The sequence below is a fragment of the Pelobates fuscus genome, chromosome 12 (assembly GCF_036172605.1).
Source record: "Pelobates fuscus isolate aPelFus1 chromosome 12, aPelFus1.pri, whole genome shotgun sequence".
Lineage (NCBI taxonomy): Eukaryota > Metazoa > Chordata > Amphibia > Anura > Pelobatidae > Pelobates > Pelobates fuscus.
This window is the reverse complement of record NC_086328.1, coordinates 129,513,479-129,538,482: the sequence shown is the minus strand read 5'-3', so window position 1 is coordinate 129,538,482 and position 25,004 is coordinate 129,513,479. Positions and strand designations below refer to the sequence as shown.

The window sequence follows — 25,004 nt, the reverse complement described above, 5'->3', positions numbered from 1 at the left end:
ACGTCCCTGACTTTGACTTTATCCTGTCCAGTTGTCCTACGTACCAGACCCAGCTACATCCTTGACCTTCACTTTATCCTATCCAGTTGTCCTACGTACCAGACCCAGCTACATCCTTGACCTTCACTTTATCCTATCCAGTTGTCCTATGTACCAGACCCAGCTACATCCTTGACCTTCACTTTATCCTATCCAGTTGTCCTATGTACCAGACCCAGCTACATCCTTGACCTTCACTTTATCCTATCCAGTTGTCCTACGTACCAGACCCAGCTACATCCTTGACCTTCACTTTATCCTATCCAGTTGTCCTACTTACCAGACCCAGTTACATCCCTGGCTTTGATTTTGTCTTGTCCAGTGGTCCCATGTACCAGACCCAGCTATGTTTCTGACTTTGACATTATCCTATCCAGTGGTCTTATGTGCCAGACCTGGCTTCGTCCCGGACTCTGCTTTATCGTAGACCTGTTCTCTGTTATTCAGAACCTTCTTATCCTTTGGTTATCTAGTCCTGGCCTGTATTTGAGTAGTTTCTATCTAAGCGTTAAGCCCGGCCATTCTACGCCTGGCTATTCTTTCCAACTGTTAGATTGCTGACTTATATCTTGTCGAGGATCCTTCTGTCACACAAGACTCCATCATGAGAACAAAAAATTTCATGTTTTCCTCTTCTCAAAGTACTTTATTATCATTACGTATGAATGTTATCTTCGTTTCAACATTTGTTCTTTCCAACAAGTGAAACAAAGGGAATACAGTGTTGTGTAGAATCATGAATTAGAAATGAATTACTCAGACAAAAATGCAATGATAAGAAAGAAAAAGAAAACATATGTTTGAACTATTTAATGGCCGGAGGGGTACAAGTCATGATTTTTAGAAAGCTGGTGTAGATTTAAGGACATTTTGTAATTTGTTAAATCTGAATGTTTAATATTTCTAATTGTATATTTATAGACTCCCTGCAATACTGACACTATTGACTCCCTTTGAACCTCTTAAAACCTCCCTAAGAACAAGGTATGAGACTATTTTAATTAATCTGAAAAAAAACTTTACATTTAAGTTTTGCGGCTGCTGTGGCCTCCTGGAACAGTTTAACGGGTTGGTCTTAGAGCGCTAGATGATGCGGAGGCTAGGAGACAGGTAGAGGGGTCAGGGGGTGATTTAGCTCTTGTTGTAGAGTGTGCGTGTTTAAGAGTCCTGCGCCACTTGTCCTTGTGAATTTTGAGGCTCGACAACAGGGGGTATATCTAAAAACTGCTTGCAAAAGCTGCAAATCTCTTGTCTGATGCGCTTACAAACCCTCCATTTCTAACCCTGCTCAGACTTTATGTGTCTGTCCAATCACAGACTTCCCAATGTTGCTCAATGAGACGTCTTTCTAAGGCAGGTGCTCTGGGCAATTGCTGCCTCTTGAGTTTATCTCTATTGAGCTAACCAAACCAGGAAGTAACAGGACCAGCTGTCTGATTGACAGCCAAGGGGGGGTGTAACAAGGTTAACTCATAAAAGTGTCAATTTCTATCAAAATCTGCACTTTTTTAAAAATGAAATAAGGAGGACACACTCTTCACACATAAAGCATTTCTGCATGATAAAGTGCTTCAAATACTCCTAGACACATTACTGCTAGATACATTACTCCCAGATAAACCTTTAAATAACTAAAATTACATCAGCACTTTTATAGGTGACAGCTATCTTAATTTACTTTACCGTGAAATTGCAGTTGTATCGTCCTTATCCTCTAACATTTAATTTTTGAAGTGCAAACACTTTGCAGTTTTAGGCAACATCGTTGGAAATTTGGCAGAGTTCGGAGAGATATCACATCTATCGTTCTATCAAAGATTACGACCTACCATAATAGTGATTTACTCAATCTCGTTCTCAGGAATAGTTCTTTTAGAAAACCTAATCCTTTAATGGTGCAATGATGCTGTGTGATTGCCTGCCTGAAGGTTCTGTAGTTCTCTCCGTAACACTCTGTAAAATGACACCCGGTTTCTTTCTCCCAAACTATCTTATCTTTTGGCCAATTCCTAAAAGTGTTAAAAAAAAACAGCTCTTGACTCATAGCTCTGCCAATGAAAAGCAAATGGAAAACAGTTATTTCAATAAAACTTTAAGCGACTGAGTAGTCATTGAATTGAATAATCTTAATTTATTTTTCTTCTGAAAGTTAAAAATAGATTTATTTATAAGATAAATATCACTTATCTGTTAAAACAATGTGTGAGTGTAAAAGCAGATACAATATTAAAGGGATGCTCCAGTGCTCTAGCACAAAAATAATAAAAATCACTGCTTAGTAGATATACTTCAAATGAAAACTTGTATCCATTTAATTACGTATTGTTTAATTGGAGGTATATCTAAAAACAGTATGCAAAAGCTGCAGTTCTCTTGTTTAACACCTTTGCAAGCCCTCCTCTTCTAATCCCGCCCACATATTTTTTGACTGTCCAATCACAGACATTCCAATCCAGCTCAATGAGAAGTCTTTGCAAGGCAGGTGCTCTGGGCAATTGCTGCCTCTTCAGTTTAGCTCCACTGAGCTAAACAAACCAGGAAGTAATAGAACCGTCTGATTGACAGCCGGGGGCGGGTTAACCGGGTTAATTTATAAAAGTGCCATTTCAACTTCTATTGAAATCTGTACTTTTTGTAGAAAGAAAAAAAGGAAATGAAAATAATCTAAAGTGCTTTAGGGGTCTGGAGTATCCCTTAAAGCAATATCACCACTACAGATCAGTGATGTGATAATGCTGCATTCCCCATTTTTGTTGTCAAACAGATTGGGAGCAGTTTGACAAAAAAACGGGCCTCTTCACAGCACCCTGGAACAACTCCCTTTTCATCCACCTAGATAGTTCATAATTTACATTTATCAATAACCATTCAGTACAACCTGCTGTAAATTTTACATGATCAAGTTTCTTAAAAGACTGACTGTCTCTGCAAAGCATCCAAATGAGAAAAGTGCAGTGACACTAAACATTTGTACTATACAGAGAATGGGAGGGTGCTGTTGCAGCCTGCAAAAAAAACCCTACACAGTACTCAGTGTGAACAGGCCTTCTCGCCATGGCTGCTATAATGTGGTTATGAAGTTTGACTTACAAACGTTGCTGCAGAGTGTGGCATGGGTGCACTTTACAGCTTTTTTACTGCCTGGTAAAACCCTGAGAAGGCGCAAAAGAGAATGTCAAGGATGTTTTATGGGCTAAATGTAATTTTACATTGCTTTGCGGTACATAATAAAACTTAGTCCATGTTCACACATCGTTGGGTGGGAAGAGGTGACATACATAGAAAATATTTATCAAACTATTAAGCCACTTAAGAGCCTTGATGTTTTTATCTTCTTTTTCTAACCGTTATCTGCTTTTCTTAACGGGAGACACAGATATAAAGTCCAGTTTTTCCAGATCCATTGACAGCTTAGGATTTAGAGTAGATATATCACTTGGAAAAAATAAACACTTTACATGATTCAAAACATAAAAATAGGAAAATTGATTTTGAGGGAATTTTTTTTTTTAAATGTATTTATTTATTTTTGCTGTAAAACCTAATGTGCTATGACGATTTCCCACTCAACTAAACCATTTTCATTTACTAAATTAGTTATGTATCATGTTAAAAATATCTAAAAATGCTCAAAACAGAGCATCCAATCAGAAAGAAGTCAAGTGCAGAATAATATGAACTAAATATAATTTTTGTAGCACAAGAGGGAAGAAATATATTTGCAAATTTGTCATTAAAAGTCCATTACAAAGTTTAATGATGTTTTAACCCTGTAGGCGTGAGAGAGAGTGGTTATGGTGGAAACTGGGGAAATAAAGTATTTTTCTCTCTCTTTTCTATCCAATCTTTTTTATTATCTGTTTACTAAGCTCTAGTTTGAACCCTCTATGGCAGGATTGCCCAATAGGTATATCCCATGAGGTTGAACTACACCTCTCATGTCATTCTAGAGGCATTCTAAAGGCATGCAAAGCATCATGGGAGTTGTATTCTACCACGTCTGGGGATCTACCTGTTGGGCAGCCCTGCTCTATGGTATACTGTGATTTACAATTTTATGTAAAGGAGTTCTTCTTATTTTGATTATTCTAAATGACACAATATCTGCCTATGTTGTGTTCTGTTGGGCGACACGCTATATGTTGTACATTCTCTGTATCGTCTTGCATTCTGCTTCAGTTTGTTCTTTAACTTTTAACTAAGCAATTGATATCATCAGGTAGCACCTTTGTAAAACAATTTAATGTGTGATGGACACTGTAACCTAGTGAGAATAGACCTACGTCATCCAAATGGTATATATGTATATACAGAATTCTCATTCCATCTTTTATTATCTATAGATATCTATAGACTCCTGTGTGTAATTAAAGTTAAATTAACAAAGCAAGAGATAAAAACTCTAAAGTAAACACACTGTGTTGTAAGAATTGAATGAAAATGAAACCATTTTGTCCATGCAGGCTGTGTGAGTCACAGCCAAGTGAGGTGTGGGCATTGTAATATAACTCCTAGATGGCAGAGAATTAAGCAGTGAGGGCTGATCTATACACTAAAACTGCTTCATTAGGCTAAAGTTGTTTTGGTGCAAAGAGTGCCCCTTAAACAATTATGCAATTTTAGTAATATAATAGGCAGGCTGTAATGTGTGTATTTGTACTTGATCAGTTTCAAGAATAAAAATTACTATTCATCTGAGGGGTTTACACATTAATCTTATACGTTGTTATGTATAGTATATATCTAGCCTGAAGGCAATTCAATACAACCAAAGTAAATCCCAGAAACACGTTCCCCCATCATAAGCCATAACTAGACACGCAAGGTCATATATTTATACTAAGGTTCTAAAATAGCAGGTCAATTTAAAAGCATTGCGGCTGGAATATGTTAAATATAGGGGTAAATATGAGGGGTAAAAATAATTGGGCAATAAGCAGAAAAAAATTACAGTAGAGGATGCTCTCAGCCACTGAGCGCTATTCTACATAGCCTGACGTGGCCCAGTACGTCATCAAATCTTTGTGAACAGTTTGACTACTTACTATGAAACAGCACAAGGGCACTTCTGGCATACCCACAGTGGTTATGGTGTTTGGAGTGTTCCTTCAAAAGCACAAATGCATCTTAATTGCTCCGTACATTTGAAATGTTGTTTATAAAAGATACAGACTTGCTGAATATCTTTTCATGGCATTTCTTTTCTCTAAATACCAATTATATCTTATTTCTTTGAAGAACTGTGCACATTAACCCCTAACCTCCATTACCCATCAGAGTCTAGACATAGAATAAATAAGGAAAGAATATTAAACTAAGAGCCGTGGCAATATTTCATTCACCAAATGCACTTCACGTAAACAGGTGATAAAATTTAAGGATATCCACAATAATGACATTACTCTAGTGAAAACACTGATTGCAGGATTTATAGGCCGGCAACAAACTAGCTAAATAATTGATACCAAATACTGATAGCAATGGAAAGGGCACCAAATATATAAACATACAGGAAACCTCAATGCTTCTGTATATTATTATGACATGGGTTTGTCTAAACCAGTCTTGACCTTTGGCTCCGGGAGAGTATATTAACCATGGAGGCTACTCTTGTGTTACTCTTTGCATCAAGAGAAAGTTGCTCTGGTTTGATCCTGATGGATGGTCTTCCAGAATGTCTAGTTATCCTTGACTGGACACAGATGGCTCAGGAATAATTAATGTTGCCAGCACACGCTGACTTTATCAGTTACAAAAGTTCAGCTGGGACTATGCTTGCTCATCACTAGGCCGACACAGCAAGCCTTCTGTTTCAGCACCATATCACATCTTGTCCTAATGAATTCTTGTAACACACTGGAGCCCAGATAAATCTATTGATATAAATGCTTTTTGGCAGTCCGAGTATTCTGCAGTGTTCAGGGATGAGGAGGACTTTGACTCGTGAAATTCTATAGTTGAAACATCTTCTCTATTTGTCTGGGTGACTAAAACGTTATTTTATGAAGCTTCACTATAGAAAATTAGCCCGGTATTTTTTAAGTAAGTTAAAATATAGTCCTTATTTGCTATTATTCTCTTTAGTACTAACTTTTGGCAGGAATATTAATATGTCTGATTTCAGTTTATATTAAATATGATGGAAAGTCAAAGATCACAGAAGAAGAAACACATTAAAGGTTAGTCCAAACCCCATGACCACTTCATTGATTTAAAGTGGTCATGGTTCCCGGAGTCTGTATGTGCAGTGTTATTAACTCTACCTTAGACTATGTCATTGGGATGTCATTAACCAGCCTGGTATTAAGTTCCAGGCCGGCTAATGACTAATATGTGCAGATTTGACATCTGACACCAGCACACACAGCATGCTGTCCCCAGAAAGCCAATGGCAGCAGGCAGCATCCCCAACCCCCCACCCCCAGGAAGAGGCAGTGACGTAAATGAAGAAAGATGGGATTGAGGGAGAAATTAGCCTCGGCGCTGAGATCTTTATTTTTCTCAGCATTTAGCGGGGGACCACTACAGACAGGGTTACTAAAACCAAAATCAGTCCTTTATGAAGGCCAGACAAAATATACTCATTTTGTTTGAAGTAACCCTTTCAAATTAAATAGGCTGGAAATTAAAAAGACAAAATCTAGTTGAGTTCTGGGTTCTCTGGCTTCCTAACTACATTGTATTAAAATGTTTGAGTATATACAATGCATTCGTATTTTTGTAAAATGTTCTTCAGCATGCACTATAAACACTTGTTAAATAATAATACCAGTAATACCATGTAGACTGAGTGCTTTCCCTTCCAGGTCAATTGGTCTGTAATTGGATCTAATTTGGGGCTGATTTAATCAAAATGGATTGTCTCTTCATTTCAAGTAAAAGAGAACCTTATAAATGTTAAAAGTGAATTGTTCAAATGCTATTGACTAAATTTGCTACTATTCAGTAATTATATAATATACTAATTGCGTATAATAGAAAATTGTCAGGCAGGCAGCTTGTTAGATTTGCATCAAAACATCATTATATTCATATATAGCAATATTTACATATAGTCAAATACGTTATGTTCTATGAAGATGTTTACGTTTAGTCTTTCTACTTGTGAATGTTAGAAAGTACTGATTGCCTTAAGTCTCCATCGTAGTCTTTTGTCTATTTTTTGATGCCATGTGATAGATATTACTACCATTTGGCTCCATTTGTGGGGCCTATTATAACTCCCATACACATTCTGCAATTGGGATGGCTTTTCCATATAATACTTACCTGATTTCTCATTCTTGTCTTCATCAAATCTATTTATTTTTATGCTTGATATATAGAACCCATATTGTTTCCAGGATTGCTGACACGCAGGAGCCGGTTTCATATAATTACCGCACTATTGCAGAAGCCATATGGAAGACCTGGCCACAATAGTTCTGTACTGGACTTTACCAATGCACACAAATAAAATTCTGCACATGTCTGTAGGATAGTCCTCAATGCACTTCATGTAAAGGAACACTCCAAACACAATGCCTCTACAGTCACTGGAATGGTTATGGTATCAGGAGTGCCCGGGTCCCCCTTCATTGTACGTATTCAAATCTTTTTAGAACAGTTTGACTTCTTACCTGGTATCCACTAGACATCATTCCCTGCGTCCATTACTTTTGACATAGAGGTGGAAGCTTTCTTATGACCTAAGCCCAGCGGTGTAGGGCTTAGAACATTGACTGAAAGCGATTAGCTGACACTCTCAGACAATGAACTAGCCGTGCACTGCAGGACTTGTGTCTCTATCTTTGGGTTTTATCCATATAAGGTTCAAGTAAACACTGAAAAAGGTATTAATTTATCTTCCTGGCAGATAAAGAATCTGTTCCTGTTAATAAAATACTAAGAAGACATGGCCTGGAAGACACATAGGGGCTGGGTTTAGGGGGATTGTTTTGGTCAAAGGGTTGGTCTGTGCTAAATTTCAGATTCTCGGGAATTGAGTTCATCTTTTTTGATATATGAAGAGACCTTATTTATACCATTTTGGTAAAAACCCCTGAAAAGAATTTCGACCCTTGAAGTCTCATACATTTATTTTATCTAAGACTGTGGTATGTAAAACGTTTTCTAGTATATTCATTGTTTTTGAAACATAAGAAAAATAATAAAACAATATTTTTGGGAAAGAAATGTGGAGCATCTTAAAGGGATGCTCTATTGGTAATTGTTCTGTAATGAGTCTGGTGCAGCATGCTTCTTGTACCATCAACTGCGTCTGTGTCATTCTGTTTTTGAGTGAATTGACAAACTCAAGGGTTCCATTGCTTTGTATATTGCTAATGCAGAAGGTAGACCCCAGTATTATTGTACATTTTCTACTATCCTTCATGGCACAAAATATAATTGGTACAATTCACGATTCTAGGTTCCGTTTTCCTTTCTAGGTAATTTGCATTTCATCTAACAACTCTTTTTGGTTTTGCTGCGTTCCGTGGTTCATGACCAATCAGAAGGTTTGTTTTTTCTACAATAGTTCATATACACTTCATCATTTCTAGCTTCCCAGAGCTGTATCCTACCCAGGCAACAGTATTAGAAATATCTGTCTGGTTGATGGAAATATCTTCAGCAGGTCTTTTCATGGAAAGTGAAACCAAGTACTCACTAAGGTTGTAGACTTCGTAATAGGTTTATTTGGCTGGGATTGTAGGATGTGTAATGGGTTTGTTTGGATAGGGTTATGGGGCTTGTAATGGGTTTGTTTGGATAGGGGTATGGGGCTTGTAATGGGTTTGTTTGGATAGGGTTATGGGGTTTGTAATGGGTTTCTTTGGCTGGGGTTGTAGGATTTGTAAGGGGTTTGTTTGGATAGGGTTATGGGGCTTGTAATGGGTTTGTTTGGATAGGGTTATGGGGTTTGTAATGGGTTTCTTTGGCTGGGGTTGTAGGATTGGTAATGGGTTTGTTTGGATATGGTTATGTGGCTTGTAATGGGTTTGTTTGGATAGGGTTATGGAGCTTGTAATGGGTTTGTTTGGATAGGGTTATGGGGTTTGTAATGGGTTTGTTTAGCTGGGGTTGTGGGGTTTGTAATGGGTTTGTTTGGCTGGGGTTGTACAGTATGTAATTGGTTTGTTTGGCTATGGGTGTAGGGTTTGAAATGGATTTGTTTGACTAGGGTTGTAGGGTTTGTAAGAGGTTTGTTTGGCTAGGGCTGTAGGGTTTGTAATAGGTTTGTTTGGATAGGGTTGTAGTATTTGTAATGGGTTAGTTTGGCTAGGGCTAGGGTGTGTAATAGGTTTGTTTGGTTATGGCAGTAGGGTTTGTAATGAGTTTGTGTGGCTAGTGTTATGGGATCTGTAATGGGTTTGCTTGGCTAGAGCTGTAGGGGTTGTAATGGGTTTATTTGTCTGGGGTTATAGGGTTTGTAATGGGTTGTTTGGTTATGGCTGCAGGGTTTGTAATGGGTTTTCTGTGGCTAGAGTTATGGGATTTCTTATGGGTGGCTTGGCTAGGGATGTAGGGTTTGTAATGGGTTTGTTTCAGTATGGCTGTAGGGTTTGTAATGGGTGTGCTTGGCCTGGGGGTTATAGGGCTTGTAATGGGTTTGTTTGGATAGGGTTGTAGGGTTTGTAATGGGTTTCTTTGGTTATGGCAGCAGGGTTTGTAATAGGTTTGTTTGTCTGGGGTTTTAGGCTTTGTGATGGGTTTGCTTGGTTAGGGCTGTAGGGTTTGTAATGGTTTCTTTGGCTGGGGTTGTAGGGTTTGGAATGGGTTTGTTTGAATATGGCTGTAGGGTTTGTAATGGGTTTGTTTGGATAGATTTGTAGGGTTTGTAATGGGTTTACTTGGCTAGGGCTGAAGGGTTAGTAATGGGCTTGTTTGGATAGGGTTGTAGGGTTTGTAACGGGTTTGTGTGGCTGGCATTGTAGGCTTTGTAATGGGTTTACTTGGCTAGGGCTGAAGGGTTAGTAATGGGTTTGTTTGGATAGGGTTGTAGGGTTTGTAACGGGTTTGTGTGGCTGGCATTGTAGGCTTTGTAATGGGTTTACTTGGCTAGGGCTGAATGGTTTGTAATGGGTTTGTTTGGATAGGGTTGTAGGGTTTATAATGGATGGATGTTGGTGCTTTTGTGGTTAACACTAAAGTACATCAGTAGCTCTGCTGAAACAGAACGTATATTTATTCATCAAAGTAGAAGGTGACAAACAAAATAGCGAAGACTCGAAAAAGAAGGTGGCAGACTGCCTCATTCTAGAGTGCTTGCAAACCTGGAGACTCCAGGTCAACCCAGACAGGTTGCAACTCATCCATGACCGTATCTTTACTTATGGTGTAATCTGCCTAGTCCCATCTCATAAAGAGACAGTGTATGCACCATAAGCACTACATACCATTGAAGTGGTTATGATGCTATTACACTGCCATATTTAAGTGGTTTAGCAAAAACTGGAAGTCCCCAAAGCACCCACTGCTCCCCTATCCATCACCGCCCTCACACACACACTCTCACAGGAATTGCTCATGCAGAAGTGGCGCCTCCACATTAACAATATTGATTTCATCCATATTTTATTTCCATTCATTGGCTGAGGTCTTCAGCTAGCATGCACAGACCATAACTGCTGTTAAACATGTTGGTAATGTGGGAGTATAACCTTATTGACAATACAGCAAGTGGGGGCTGAGCTGCGAGTCCAATGCGAATCGCTGGATTTGCTCTAACAGCTCAGAAACATCTTGATCAACAAACAGATAATGGCGCCCACAGCCCAAAAGCACCATAACCACTATACTAAAAAAAGTATAGACTGACCATTTAGTGTTGTAAACCAGGACAGGACTGTATATAAAGCCTGTTAGTGGGTATATGAATGCATTAACATCATCATTTCAAAACAGTTGCCGACACAAACATTTTTTATACCGACACTATGTTTCTATTTAAAAAACAAAGAATGTTCTGGCCTTTCTGCGTCTGAATAGTTAGATTATAAATCCAGCACTCTAACCAGCAGCAAACAGGTAGTTATGTAAGCACAAACATAAACTCCTTAACTTATTTAAAAACTTATCGGATTCTTAACAAGAAAAACCCCACGTGTGTCCAGAGGATTGAGCTTTTATTAAACCAGGTGAAATATGCAGAATATATTTTGTGTTATCTTTAATGTTTTCTTAGCTTTAAAACAAAACAATATAACAATCTAATTTAATACACACTGGATACTGAAATGTTGTCTAAGAGCAATACATACAACAATATACAACAAGATATATACATATATATATTTACACAGAGCACAATGAACATCCCCCAAAAAATAACGTAAATGCCAAACTTATATCATGGAAAAATGCACAGCTCCCTAAAAGTAACCATTAACAATATTTATTTTTATTTATTTTTTGCAAAAGATTCTAAATACAAGTAAACACAAATTCCTAATTTACACAAGATAATTCTAGTAACATGAATCATGGGCCAGCCGTTCTGTTCTTTTTTTATTCATTTTTTTTTTTTGCTTTCTTTTCTTTTTTTTAAGCAGCATATTTACATTGGTCAAGATCACAAAACCAGTGTGACCTGTTACAAATTTTAGACCACTTCCATGATTTGATTACACTAATTTTGCTCTAAGGAACTAATATACAGTAAGCAGCTATTTACCTGGAAGACGCCTTTTTTTTTATTTATTTTTTTGACGAGCTTCTGGGTAATTGCAATATCAGCCATCACGATCAGTTCTAACTATTAGACTTCTGATGTTAGAATAACTATAGACATTACCAGTGCTAGACTTTGTTTTCGCTTATGAAGGATAGAAAATAGGTTTGGTCCGAAAGCACAATAATTGGCAGGATGACCATTTTACTAAAGCCAAAAAATAAATTAAAGTTTACAAAAAAATAATTCTTCATTGCATCATTAACATTAATAACGGAGGGGTGGGGGGGAGAGAAAACCACATCATTTCCCTTACATGAATATACAATTTATTAAGAACTATTTTTCAGTGTTACTCTAGTAAAAAACACTAATTATGGACGCCCAATATTAAAGGAACACTGTAGTCACCTAAATTACTTTAGCTAAATAAAGCAGTTTTAGTGTATAGATCATTCCCCTGCAATTTCGCTGCTCTATTCACTGTCATTTAGGAGTTAAATCACTTTGTTTCTGTTTATGCAGCCCTAGCCACACCTCCCCTGGCTATGATTGACAGAGCCTGCATGAAAAAGAAAAACTGGTTTCACTTTCAAACAGATGTAATTTACCTTAAATAATTGTATCTCAATCTCTAAATTGAACTTTAATCACATACAGGAGGCTCTTGCAGGGTCTAGCAAGCTATTAACATAGCAGGGGATAAGAAAATCTTAATTAAACAGAACTTGCAATAAAGAAAGCCTAAATAGGGCTCTCTTTACAGGAAGTGTTTATGGAAGGCTGTGCAAGTCACATGCAGGGAGGTGTGACTAGGGTTCATAAACAAAGGGATTTAACTCCTAAATGGCAGAGGATTGAGCAGTGAAGCTGCAGGGGCATGTTCTATACACCAAAACTGCTTCATTAAGCTAAAGTTGTTCAGGTGACTATAGTGTCCCTTTAACAACTGTATATGTAGAAATTCAACTGTGTAGCATTTACTTTGATCCATTAAGTCTGTTTTTCAAGTGCGCTCTATCAGATGGACATCAAAGGTAAAAAAGAAAATGGGACTCCCAGGAGAAGCAAAATATTTTACAAATATTGTTATGTTCACACTTTGTATCATATACTAATCACACGTTAAATGTATTTTTTTTTTTTTTTAGAGGGACTGAGCTCTTACTGTGCTGAGAAGGGTTTCGAAATATAAAATCACTGCCCTACTTGTCATCTATGCCTATGTTCCTACAATTGTGCTGCTTGTTAAATGCTAAAAATGTTGACTCTATTAATGTACACCAAAAAGTGGACAATGCACTCACTGCAGGCGATTACTTCCACCAGGGTGCTCCAGACTGGGAGAGCAAGTTTCCCAAAGACTTGATAAAGGCTTATGTTAGAGCCGAAACGTTGTCATCTTATTTTGTTCCTAAATAAAAACTGCCTCTTGAGGAATCCATTGGGTGTGCCTAGACATTTGTGTATATTTCTATTATCATTCACCCGAATCTGGTCTTCTAAAGCTATCTTGTAACAATGCGTATTTACGACACTCTCGATAAAAATGCATTTTCCATAAAATATGCATAAAATCAGAAAAAACTAGGTTTGGATGACAGTTTTGAGCTACTACCTACTGTGGAGATTTGCAGCCACTGCATAAAATTCAAATGTGAATATCTTTATTTTTATTTTGGTCGTTTTGTATATTTTAACAGCATCTATATAATGCATCAAAAATTTGAGTTGACCACAGTCTGGACAATGACAGCATGACACACAATATTTTCCTGGATCAATTCTATTTAACTGCAATGTAATATTTTTCTCAGTTACAAACTATGCATTGTAATAAAAGTATGGGGTTGTCATCGGAAGCATTTCAGGAAGCAAGTCGGGTATCTAAAGTAAATGTTAAATCCCGAAATGCAATTTTTTCGAAGCCCCTGCTCCCTGTTCCCCACCCATAATAGTTTAATGTTAACCGCCACTGGCTGTCAGAGAATTATATAAATTGTAGTCAAACAACAGTTGGAGGGCTAAGGTTGAATACCCATGCTTTAAAATATTAATTATTGAAGCTTAAATTATTTTCTGTGAAGATAATAAATCTTATATAGCTTACTAGAATTACCTTATTGTGTCACAGTTTGTTTTTTTTAAGTACGGTCAACGTAAAACAGCAATATGGGTAATCTACCAGTCCTCAACCAACAGCCTTTGCTCAAAAGTACAAAAATAATGGTAAGCATGTTTCTAGGTGCTGTCGTTTTTTCTGACCAAGGAAACATGTCAAGAAATGTAATTCCTGGAAAAAGCCGTGACGATGTTTGCAACATGTGTCATTAAACCGCTCCACTCTCTAGTGCAGGATGCTCTACTGGAAACAAGATAAAAAACAAAACAGTCTGATTATTTGACCACTGTGTCGATAATATGAGATGGATTTATCTTGTTCCACCAGCAAAGAAGAACCATAGAAAGAGGTACGGTCGCAATCTTTGAAATGCTGTGTATTCTGATGGAACTTTTTGATTCAAGAACATAAAATTGTATTTTGGAATTGTTTTTAGAACAGGTAGAAAAGCTTATATTTGTAGGGTACAAAGCAGTGCTATTTATATCACCACGTAGAGAAACATTTAGTTCACTGCTACCATTAATTGTACAGCTCATGCTGCCACCATATGACATTTCAGTAACTTAAAATCACGGCACGTAAATACGGATGTCAAACACAGCCATTCGATACAAAATCTCTTCTACAGATGAAAATGATGCATTGATAAATTGAAGTTCTATATGATGAGGGCAGAACAAATCCCACTCAATGTTTATCTGCTACTTGCACTGAAATTCTTAATTATATTACATTAGATGTATCAATTCTTTTTGACGCCTTTTTCCCAGCACCTAGAGAGCCAACTGAAGCTTGGTCATGTTTCTCTGATGCATGTTATGGTGACGGACCAGCTCATCAGACCTGGCAAACTTCTTCTGACAACTGGGCCATCGGCAACTGAATGGCTTCTCACCTGTTAACGAGAAAATATATAGTTATCATTGAGCGCTGTGCCTCTCACTGAAACATCAATGTGCCCACCAATGTATCCAATTTCATATTTTTGCTTGTTGCTCTGTAAACGAAATATTCATCAAAATATCATAGGATTTGAATACAACATTTTTTTATTTAAAAAAATGCAAACTAGTTTGTGCTTAGTTCCGCTAACTTCCTGATCAGTGGCTTCTCGTGAACATCGAGACACACACCTTTAAATAGTGCGAATCCCTCCGCTGAATCTCTCTTCTACTGCAAGAGAGGCCAGATGTCTCAATATAATAAAACATGGTGGATGAAGGATCGTACTTACTAAATGTGGGTCTAGATGGTCTGCTTAGCTGTATAGAACTTAGCAGACCCAGGTAAGCTGTCAACCTATATTAAAATGTTTCTGTGATATAAAATAATAATGAAATGAATGCACAGCTGTACATTTGATAGCTATTTAGCTGGCTCAATTTATAGAAGAAAGAATTAAGGTGATTTAAATGTTATTACGCATACATACCAATATGTACCATATCAGGTATATATATTGGCTGTTTCAATTCATCAAGTTCGATGATCTCAGCCGTGGAGGCTTTGAAATTATGAAATTCACTTTGAATTCTCACTTTGGTTAATAACCCTCAATATATTTTCAATAGTTTTGTTGGTGTAGTCAACTATTGCTTGGCTTGATAGGTTTGGCATCATATACCTGTGAAATTGAATATGGTATCTGGTTTTTACCTCTTTTCTCAATTACTTAAGTTTTGTCAAATTTCTCACTAGAATACCATAGAAACAGAATTTGAGAATTCCTTATTATGCAATCACTATTTGTTCTGGAAGCAATTTTTTACTGTCTTATAAGCAATCTCGCCATCCTGCAACCGCCATCACCACCGTCATTATTGTTCGCCTGACGATATTGCAGACATTAAAAACCAACTTGGAGACGTGGTGGAACTTTCCACAAATTTTAAATATTTGAGCTTGCAGCAAAAAACTAACAGAGTCTCTCCTCCCAGTGTCTTCAAACAAATGGAAAAAAAACAGAAAAAAAATTGAGTTTGCTCAATGCCAACCTTCTATAAGTATCAATATAGATATATCATGCAACTCCATATAAACAATGATTGAAATTCATATGTATACATGACTATTGTATTATTATTATTATTAGTTGTTTTAATAACTTTGTACAAGTTATTAATAGATTTATTCACTTATTAGAAGCTTGGCATTGCTCAAAGTCACATTTTCTTTTTCATTTTTGTTTAATTCAATATTCACAGATTTTATCAAGTCAGTAGGTTAATAAATAAATTTGAAGAAAGGTTTACGCACTTGTTTTACCTGTATGAGTCCTGGTGTGTGTTTTCAGGTGGTCAGATCTGGAAAATTTTCTTTGACATGTTTTACACTGAAAAGGCTTCACTCCTGAAAAACATTATTAGAATATTGTCTTAATAGAATCTTAAAAATAATGTTATTAGTCCGAACAATGATTTGCATTCTCATGACTGCTGTTTGAAATGAAATCTACATTTAACACTTGTACTTGTTCGTGGAATTTTGCTACGTTGTGCCTATTGTTTTATCGTTTCTTTTCTTTGTAATATTACAAATCTTGTCGCAAATAAAGATTGTAAAACAAAATAATAACAAGCAATATTTGTCTTACTATTGGGTGTAAAATATTACATATATGTACATGTGTATTATCTTTAATATGCACATTTTTTTTTTTAGGTACGTATTCAAGATTACCCTTGCTCCATGCGGGGTCGTAATTTTTAAGTTTTACTAGATTGGAAGCTCTGCTTATGGGACCAAACCTATGCAGGCATTCAAGAGTAACTTCACAATAACATCTCCAGGAATCTCAAAAACATCTTCTAAGAAGGTTTTATTTGTTCAGATGGTGCAGAGCAGACCAAGAAGGTTCATCTGATGAAAGAGGACTTAAAGACAATGAGGTTCAATGAGGTGGTCTGGGTGCCATGTCCCTGTAGTTTTAACCCTGCAGCTGAAAACATTGCCATTTTGTAGGAACCCCAATGTTTTCATTGCAGGTTTAACATGCCTGGATGTGTGGATGTCACACTAAAAGCCATGAGAGGCGATTCAATAGCCAAGTGAAACATTTTGAAACTTTTTGAACTTAGCTATTTCAATCAGATAGTCTCATAGACAGCATTTGATTGATGCAGCGTTTTTTTCCACTATGGGGAAACATTAGACTGGCTGAGATCATCTACACTGATGATATCGACCTCATAGGCAGAGCAGCCACGAGGAGAGCAGTGCGGCGTGGGCTGAAGGGTAAGTACGGCTCCCATTTCAAACCCTCATATAAAGGGGGGAGGAGGCTTAAAAAGGTAGACGGACATTATTGCATTAGGAATACATGTTTGTATTCCTAACGGTATATTGTTCTTTTAAAGATGGCTGCCCATGCATAAAATCATTAAAGGGCCACTCTAAGAACCCCCAAAAACTTTAGTTTAAAAAAGTGATTTTGGTGCAGAGAATTGGTAATTTTGACAGCAAATTGAGCAGTGAGGCTGCAGGGACATGGTCTATACCCCCCAACTGCTTCAATAACCAACGTTGTTTTGGTGCTTAGAGAGTCCCTTAAATGGAATTTCAAGTTTCAGATATAAGCAGAGTAACTTCATATAATAATTGAGATAATACGGAAAAGGAAATGATTTTTGATAGTCACGCACCTGTGTGCCTTCTCTGGTGCCTTTTGAGTTGATCTGATCGAGAGAATCTCCTTTCGCAGTCTTTAAAATCACACTGATATGGTTTCTCTCCTGGGGGGAAAAGAAGACAGATGTGGTACAATCGCACTAGTCAAACATGGAACAGAGTGTTTTATTTATTTTATGAAGAACATGTGATATCACTGTAGTAATCTTACAACCTAATGATCTTATGATCTAATTTGGCCGCTAGATGTCAGGGGTACTACCCATATCCATGGGCTGGTGGGACAGGTGGGGAAGCCATAAAATCTCCCCAACCTTCAATGAAACCCTTTCTTATAAGAAGGTAGTTTGTATTTGGCACTGGGTGTAGATAACTGCTTCCTTGCATTACGGAACTCAGAGAATAAATGCAGGAATACCAGACTGAAATAGAATTTACAGTGATCTACACTTAGCAGAGACATGGGACACAAGCTCCCACTATCAGACCACCAACGAGCGACCATCATTACATTATACTGGACCCCCTCCATGCCCAAAAATAAGCAGCAAACACACATATACAACACACAACTTCCCCGTTATTTAAAGGGACATTCTAAGCAACATAATGATATTTGTTATAAGCTGGAGCACTTCCTGTCACTGGAGGCCCACCCATACTAAGCTCTATTCGTAACGCAAAAGTAACACTTCAGTTTCATCAATGTTAATGTAAATTCTGTGTAATTTGGGTGTCATTGATTGGCTGAGAATAACATTATAGTTCATCTAATGTTCAGAAGGGGAAAGGTTGCATTTTAGAACAATGGTGGAAGCCATATTTTGTAGAAACTACTCTTGAAACATCATACATAACACAATATTTATAGTTTTTTACCAGTGTGTTTCCGACTATGCATCTGCAAATGGGACAGTTTGAAGTATCGTTTGTTGCACCCGGGGTATGCACACATGAAAGGTCTTCTCTCGTTAGTTTCTGTCGCTGATCTCACGATCGCCGGGGTGACTCCAGGTACTCGCCTCACATCCTGCATGAAAGAGAAATTCCTTCTTATTTATACTAATAAATGTTATAGAAGTGCATGCTGGTTTGTACAATGGCATAAATGAATGGAACTCTTTAAACAGTAACTGAAAACATTGTAACACAAAACCAAATACATAGAGAGGACCTTATATCACAAGTACTTATTGGCACAAATTCAACAGGAATCTGGTGAGAAAAGGACAGAACAATGTAAATAATGAATGAAGTATGGGGAGATGGTATTACACTAGAACATACTGTACAGGAGCAAATGCAAGGATCTCACCCAGAAATACCCAAATGACATATACCATATGCATGACTACTTGGCAAGTATGAGGGCAAGAGATTTATAGGAGCTTTGCCTTCCCATATCCTGATAGCTCGGCTCAAGCTCAACTCTGAGGTAACCTGCGAGCTGGCATGCGTCGGACCTGATTTATGTATATGAGCTTTTCAACTGATCATTAAATTGTTCAAAACTGATAAGAAAATTGCAAAATATGGGCCAGAATAGCTTAGCTGGAAAATCTGAGTTCATGGATCCCGACTGGCACCAGTTCTAGAATCATTCCTCCTAATACTTAAAATATACAGTATCTCACAAAAGTGAGCACACCCCTCACATTTCTGTAAATATTTTATTATATATTTTCATGTGACAACACTGAAGAAATGATACTCTGCTACAATGTAAAGTACAGCCTGTATAATGTGTAAATTTGCTGTCCCTTCAAAATAACTCAACACACAGCCATTAATGTTTAAACTGCGGGCAACAAAAATGGGTACACCCCTAAGTGGAAATGTCCAAATTCGGCTCAAAGTGTCAATATTTTGTGTGGCCACCATTATTTTCTAGCACTGCCTTAACCCTCATGGGCATGGAGTTCACAGGAGCTTCACAGGTTGCCACTGGAGTCCTCTTCCACTCCCCCATGACATTATCACGGAGCTGGTGGATTTTAGAGACCTTGCACTCCCCCATCTTTTATGTGAGGATGCCCCACAGATGCTCAATAGGGTTTAGGTCTGGAGACATGCTTGGTCAGTCCATCACTTTTGCCTCCAGCTTCTTTAGCATGGCAGTGATCGTCTTGGAGGTGTGTTTGGGGTCGTTATCATGTTGGAATACTGCCCTGCGGCCCAGTCTCCGAAGGGAGGGGATCATGCTCTGCTTCAGTATGTCACAGTACATGTTGGCATTCATGGTTCCTTCAATGAACTGTAGCTCCCCAGTGCCAGCAGCACTCATGCAGGCCCAGACTCACTTTTGTTGCCAACGGTTTAGACATTAATGGCTGTGTGTTGAGTTATTTTGAGGGGACAGCAAATTTACACTGTTATACAGGCTGTACACTTAGCAGAGTGATATAATAAAATATTTACAAAAATTTGAGGGGTGTACTCACTTTTGTGAGATACTGTATCTATATATCCATCCATCCATCCATCCATATCTATCTATCTATCTATCTATCATCTAATATCTATCTATCTATCTATCTATCCATATCTATCTATCTATCTATCATCTAATATCTATCTATCTATCTATCTATCCATATCTATCTATCTATCTATCTGTCCATATCTATCTATCTATTTATCTATCCATATCTGTCTATCTATTTATCTATCCATATCTATCTATACATATCTATCTATCTATTTATCTATCCATATCTATCTATCTATCCATCCATGTATCTATCTATCTATCCATTCAAGTATCTATCTATCTATCTATCTATCTATCTATCTATCCATCATGTATCTATCTATCTATCTATCCATGTATCTATCTATCTATCTATCCATTCAAGTATCTATCTATCTATCTATCTATCCCGAATCACATGTGACAGCTTGGCATTGAGGGCAAGTGATTTATGGAGATTTTATCGACCACAAATCTTTTCAATTTGTTCAGGACCTCCACTCAGAGGAGAGCACATAATAAACCCGTCTAGGGGGGTCTACCTTGACGTTGGCAGGCGGGCATTCCCTTCACTGGCCATTGGAGTAACTAAATGACCTCCATTTGTTTAAATAGAGATAGGGATTAAGGAGAGAGTGCAGGTAACTTTTTTTCCGTGTTTGCACTATATAGATTAATAGAACACAGCAGGTTGGCATGTGTTTGCTGTGATTCATGCTATTGGGGTATTTGTGCCGAAGGTTGCCTACTCCTCTAAACATTGGATCATTCTGAATTCAGATAATAATTATAAACCTTCGATAAGAACAGCTTCGCTGGAAAAAGTTGGAAAAATATTTTTTAACTCTTTGTTTGAAATCCATCGTTTAAAGTCATCCATTTTTTGTTTCCTTCTTCCTGCAATACTCTCCAGTATTTATTTCCCTTTGCGTATTGTATGGTTTTATTTTTACTATTTGTAACGTGGTTTTCCTCTGTTGTGTAGACGTAGTCCACATCATTGGCTTTTTATTGGCTGACCATCCTTGTATTGTTGCTATGATCTAGTTACAATGTGGCAGCCAGATTGACCTTCTAATTTATTATGAGGACTAATATTTGTTTCTATTTTACACGGTTTAAGATGATTGTTTAGAAAATCAGTTTAATAGAGCAATAGTTCTGTTCTAGAATTTCTTTCATTTTAAAGAAACACTCTAAGCACCATAACGATTACAGCCCACTTCAGTGATTATGGTGCCAGGAGTGCCCTAGTGCCCACCCAATGTATATAGTCAAACCATTTGGGAACAGTTTGGGAACATTTTAACAACTTACATGGGCACCAGTCACAGCCTTTTGCTGGAGCCGGAAGCTCCTGCTATGAACAGCCCTGAACAGCCAGGTAAGTTGCAAACAGTTTGACGATCTACCCTCAGAGGGTGTCGGGGCACCATAATCACTACAGCTAGCTTCACAGGGCTTAGCTCCATAAAGCTAGTGAACGCTACTCCTGGAGCTTCCGACTTTACAAGAGGCTGTGATTGGTGCCCAGTGGAAGCAAGGTAAGTTGTCAAATTGCTTGTAAATGGTTTGAAAGCAAAGCGTGTTCCTTTTACTAAATTAGTACATAGACGTTTTAATAGATTCTTTGTCTAAATCATGTAACTGTTTATTTAATTTATTTAAATGAACTTTCTTAGCTAATAAGACTATGTGTATCATCTTATTAAGATATTTATTAAGGAAGTAACATGCCCTTTATTGATTTCTAATACTTTTCTTCCTTCACTTAAAAAATTGGAGACATAAATTAATGATGCAATTGTCAAAACATTTTTTTCCCTTTAGCATATGTAAGAAATAATTAGAAATTTGGTGTTGTGGTAGAAAGTCAGTGTTTGTACTTACTTGTATTCCCCTGAATACCCCGTGGGTATGTATCCTGTATTGACCCCCACAACTGTACAACATCGGAGTACTGTGATTGTCATTTTCATAAGCTGTCCCGTGACTGGAATTAGAAGACAGAAAATCACACATGTATAACAAAGTTTATAGAAAAACATTTTAAAATACCTCTCAAATACAGAAATTGGAAGTTTATTTAGACGTCTCTGTCTCAGAGTAATTTGTAACCATTTCAGTTCTGAAGGGTGTCATACTCACAATTTTAAACATTCTGGTATTGAAGCCAGTAGGTTGAAATCACTAGCTGCGTTTCCCACTAAAGTGTGCATTGTTGTGAACTAGAGATGTCCCGAACAGTCTGCCGGGAACTGTTCGGGACATCTCTATTGTGAACTCAAAGTAAATCTCAAATTTTAGACCAAAAGAGCCTCTGTTTTTGGTTTGATTATTTTGACACAAAACTTCAAATTCACATCGACTTCATGACAATTTCACACTTCAGTAAAAAAAAAATCATAACATTTATTGACCAAATAAAATAAACTTACTGAATTTATCAGAACCATTTATCAGCAAGGTTCCATAATGTGATTTTAATTATAATACACTTTCCGAAAACCATCTTCCAGACCTCTTACTGAATATGCCCATATAAAGTTGTACATTTATTAGTATGGCTTCTTGGGAGTCTGCATTCCCCAAAATACCAACATATATATTACAGATACATGATATTTAAATATATATTTACTATTGGTTTAGGTTTGGACTGTATATTAAAATGCTCACTCTGTCTATCCTGGCTTATTTATCTGAACCTGTCTGAAGTTTTGCAAGATAAAGAATGCCATAGGAAAGTTTGCTGGGAGCATCAGCCTATCACTGGCTATTGGAAAGGCAGTGTTTATGTTGCAGTGAGGTGCTTCTAGAGGTGCTTCCTGGGTCAGTGCTGCACAACATTGATTCAATGCAACTCTATGAGGAGAAGTTGATTGGCCAGTGTGGCGTTCCTATGGGAAAGCATTAGAGCCGAATCGGGAATTCTAGACACCCCCAGTTACTGGACGACACTTAGTCCTGGGAGCTCTAGTCCTTACAAGGACTTTTCCTGTTGAATTCTCCACACTGGAACAGTGATTAAAGAATAGCCCTTTCCCTTCCCAGTAACCAGATGACACATAGCTCTGGGAGAACAAGCTAGAATACATCTATTGGCAGTCACAACTGACCTTACAGTATATGCAGGTCCCCATGCAAGGGGCACTCCCCCCTGGACCTGAGAGTAGCCTACAGTAAAAACATACACACAATTACATTGTCCCTCAAGTTCAGGACACTCCCATACAAAAAAAAGACAATCCCTCCCCTGTGCCCGGGAGATAATTGAGTCAAGCGCTGTATTAAACTCAATTATCTCCAAGCACAAAAAACACACATTTCCCAAACACCCCAAAAGTACCTTTAAAATACATAAATCCCCACAAATGTTACATCCCCAGATACCCCCGATGTGGGTGACCAACCTATCCAAAAATCATCCAGATCGGTTCAGGGGTTCAGGAATTTCCTGGAAGTCATAATTTGACCGACCACACGGATGGTCCCCCAGCCGAAAATAGAATTGCGGCTAAGTGCCGCTGGGGACCAACCAGGAACCACAAAGTCTTCATGCCAAAAATAGTTTCAGGGCTTTCATGGCAAGGTCCCCTTGAAGTCTATTCGTGGTTTTGGTCCATGCGAACGGCCGCCAGGGAGCTAGCGTTCAGTTCTATGCGTACGAATGGAAAGTGCCGAACCAGGTAACCAGGTGGGGGGAATGGGTCTTTATAGTCGCTGACCAGGCCCATAGTCGGTGGGCAGGAGGCTGGCAAGCAGGCTCCTCCAGGAGCTTGTGGCAGACTCACAAGGACAGGGGAGTTTGTCACAGCAGTTTTATATTGCAGGGTTAAACCGAGAGGGACATGGCAGGCTGACCACTCCATTGAGATAATAATGTCCATTTAAGAAGGAATGCTCAAAGTAACAAAAGTAGAGGATAGTTCATGAATTACTAACCAAAACTGTTCCTTTATTTATACCTTGTTATTTTCCATTATCTGTCATTTGTTCTTCAACAACTTTGTACAAAACAAAATATTTTCCTACTATTAGATACCATACATATTTTAAGCGGGTAACAAAGTTGCTCTGATTTGCAGCCAGAAAAGCATTTTAGCACAAAAACAACCCTGTTGGGGCAGTGCTTGACCACCATATTGAGCAGTCGCCTCAACCCAGAACCCGGCCAGACTTAAAGTAATTTATTATGTTAATTTGCGCCTGCTCGGGCTCACTAATCGCTGCATACCTTGGCGACATCCAGGGAGCAGAACCTGCGAGTTGTGGACTGTCTCGGTGTAGCTGTGGCAGCTGACTCGTTTTTGTGAACTAGGTGGTGGCGCGGGAGCGAGAGGGGCAGCCGATCTCTCCATCCACTGTCCCCTTGAGCTGGAACCATAGATAATCTTCTATCCTCCCCCCTCCTGCCGTTGAGGGATATCCCAGCACAAGTATTGACCTTCAAAACTTGTCAGGAATCAATCTCTTGAACTCCATCCTGTCCAAGATGGCGGATTCCATGCTCTGCAGAGAGGGGCACGTCGACCTCATGTGGTCTAGCTACTCTGACCATCTTAGACAAGATATTTTCAACCTTTTGGGCAAAGCTCTACATGAGAATCCCTTTATCTACATCAACAGAGCATGCCTAAGCTAAATTTCCACCCTTGAGAGTCGGGGGTCTCGCAGATGACAGTGGCCGCAGGATGAAGGTCACACACAGTCCTCCATGGAGTGGGCAACATCAAGGCAGGATTTGCAAACGGACAGACAGTCTGTCTGCCATACCGTATGGGGTAGCCAAGATGTCGGACTACTATACAAGCAGCTGACCATTATCATGAGAAGTCCCGACCCTCAAGAAGTGCCAGACTCTACAGACATCTACTTGCTGCATGGCACCTATCACCCACTGGGATTCCCTGCTGCCTATTACTCTGAGGGACTGTGTTTGGAGCTCGAAAGGGATTGGCTGATCAAGTCCATGCTCCAAGGCTGACCCTGTTGTGCTGGGAAGTTGTGCTTTTGAATAGCAAGTCTTTATGCATATATCTGCAGTCTTTAATCTTTGCCCCTACTGCCACGTTCTTGCTTCTGTTTAA

General features: G+C 38.3%; 1 protein-coding gene across 3 annotated transcripts in view; it reads right to left on the bottom strand.

Annotated features, from left to right (window-relative positions):
• Positions 1-12,640: 12,640 nt before the first annotated feature.
• The window catches only part of WT1 (WT1 transcription factor), a 54,214-nt gene continuing 41,850 nt past the window's right edge, over positions 12,641-25,004 (bottom strand). For 2 of the 3 annotated variants that reach the window (XM_063437687.1, XM_063437689.1), the window contains 5 exons: positions 21,805-21,907; positions 18,324-18,474; positions 17,459-17,548; positions 16,074-16,166; positions 12,641-14,712 (listed from right to left, as the gene is read on the bottom strand). In XM_063437687.1, coding sequence (XP_063293757.1) covers positions 14,591-14,712; positions 16,074-16,166; positions 17,459-17,548; positions 18,324-18,474; positions 21,805-21,907 — 559 coding nt within the window. In that variant the 3' untranslated portion in view covers positions 12,641-14,590. The remainder of the gene's footprint in view (positions 14,713-16,073; positions 16,167-17,458; positions 17,549-18,323; positions 18,475-21,804; positions 21,908-25,004) is intronic. The other variant, XM_063437688.1, reaches the window with a different exon arrangement.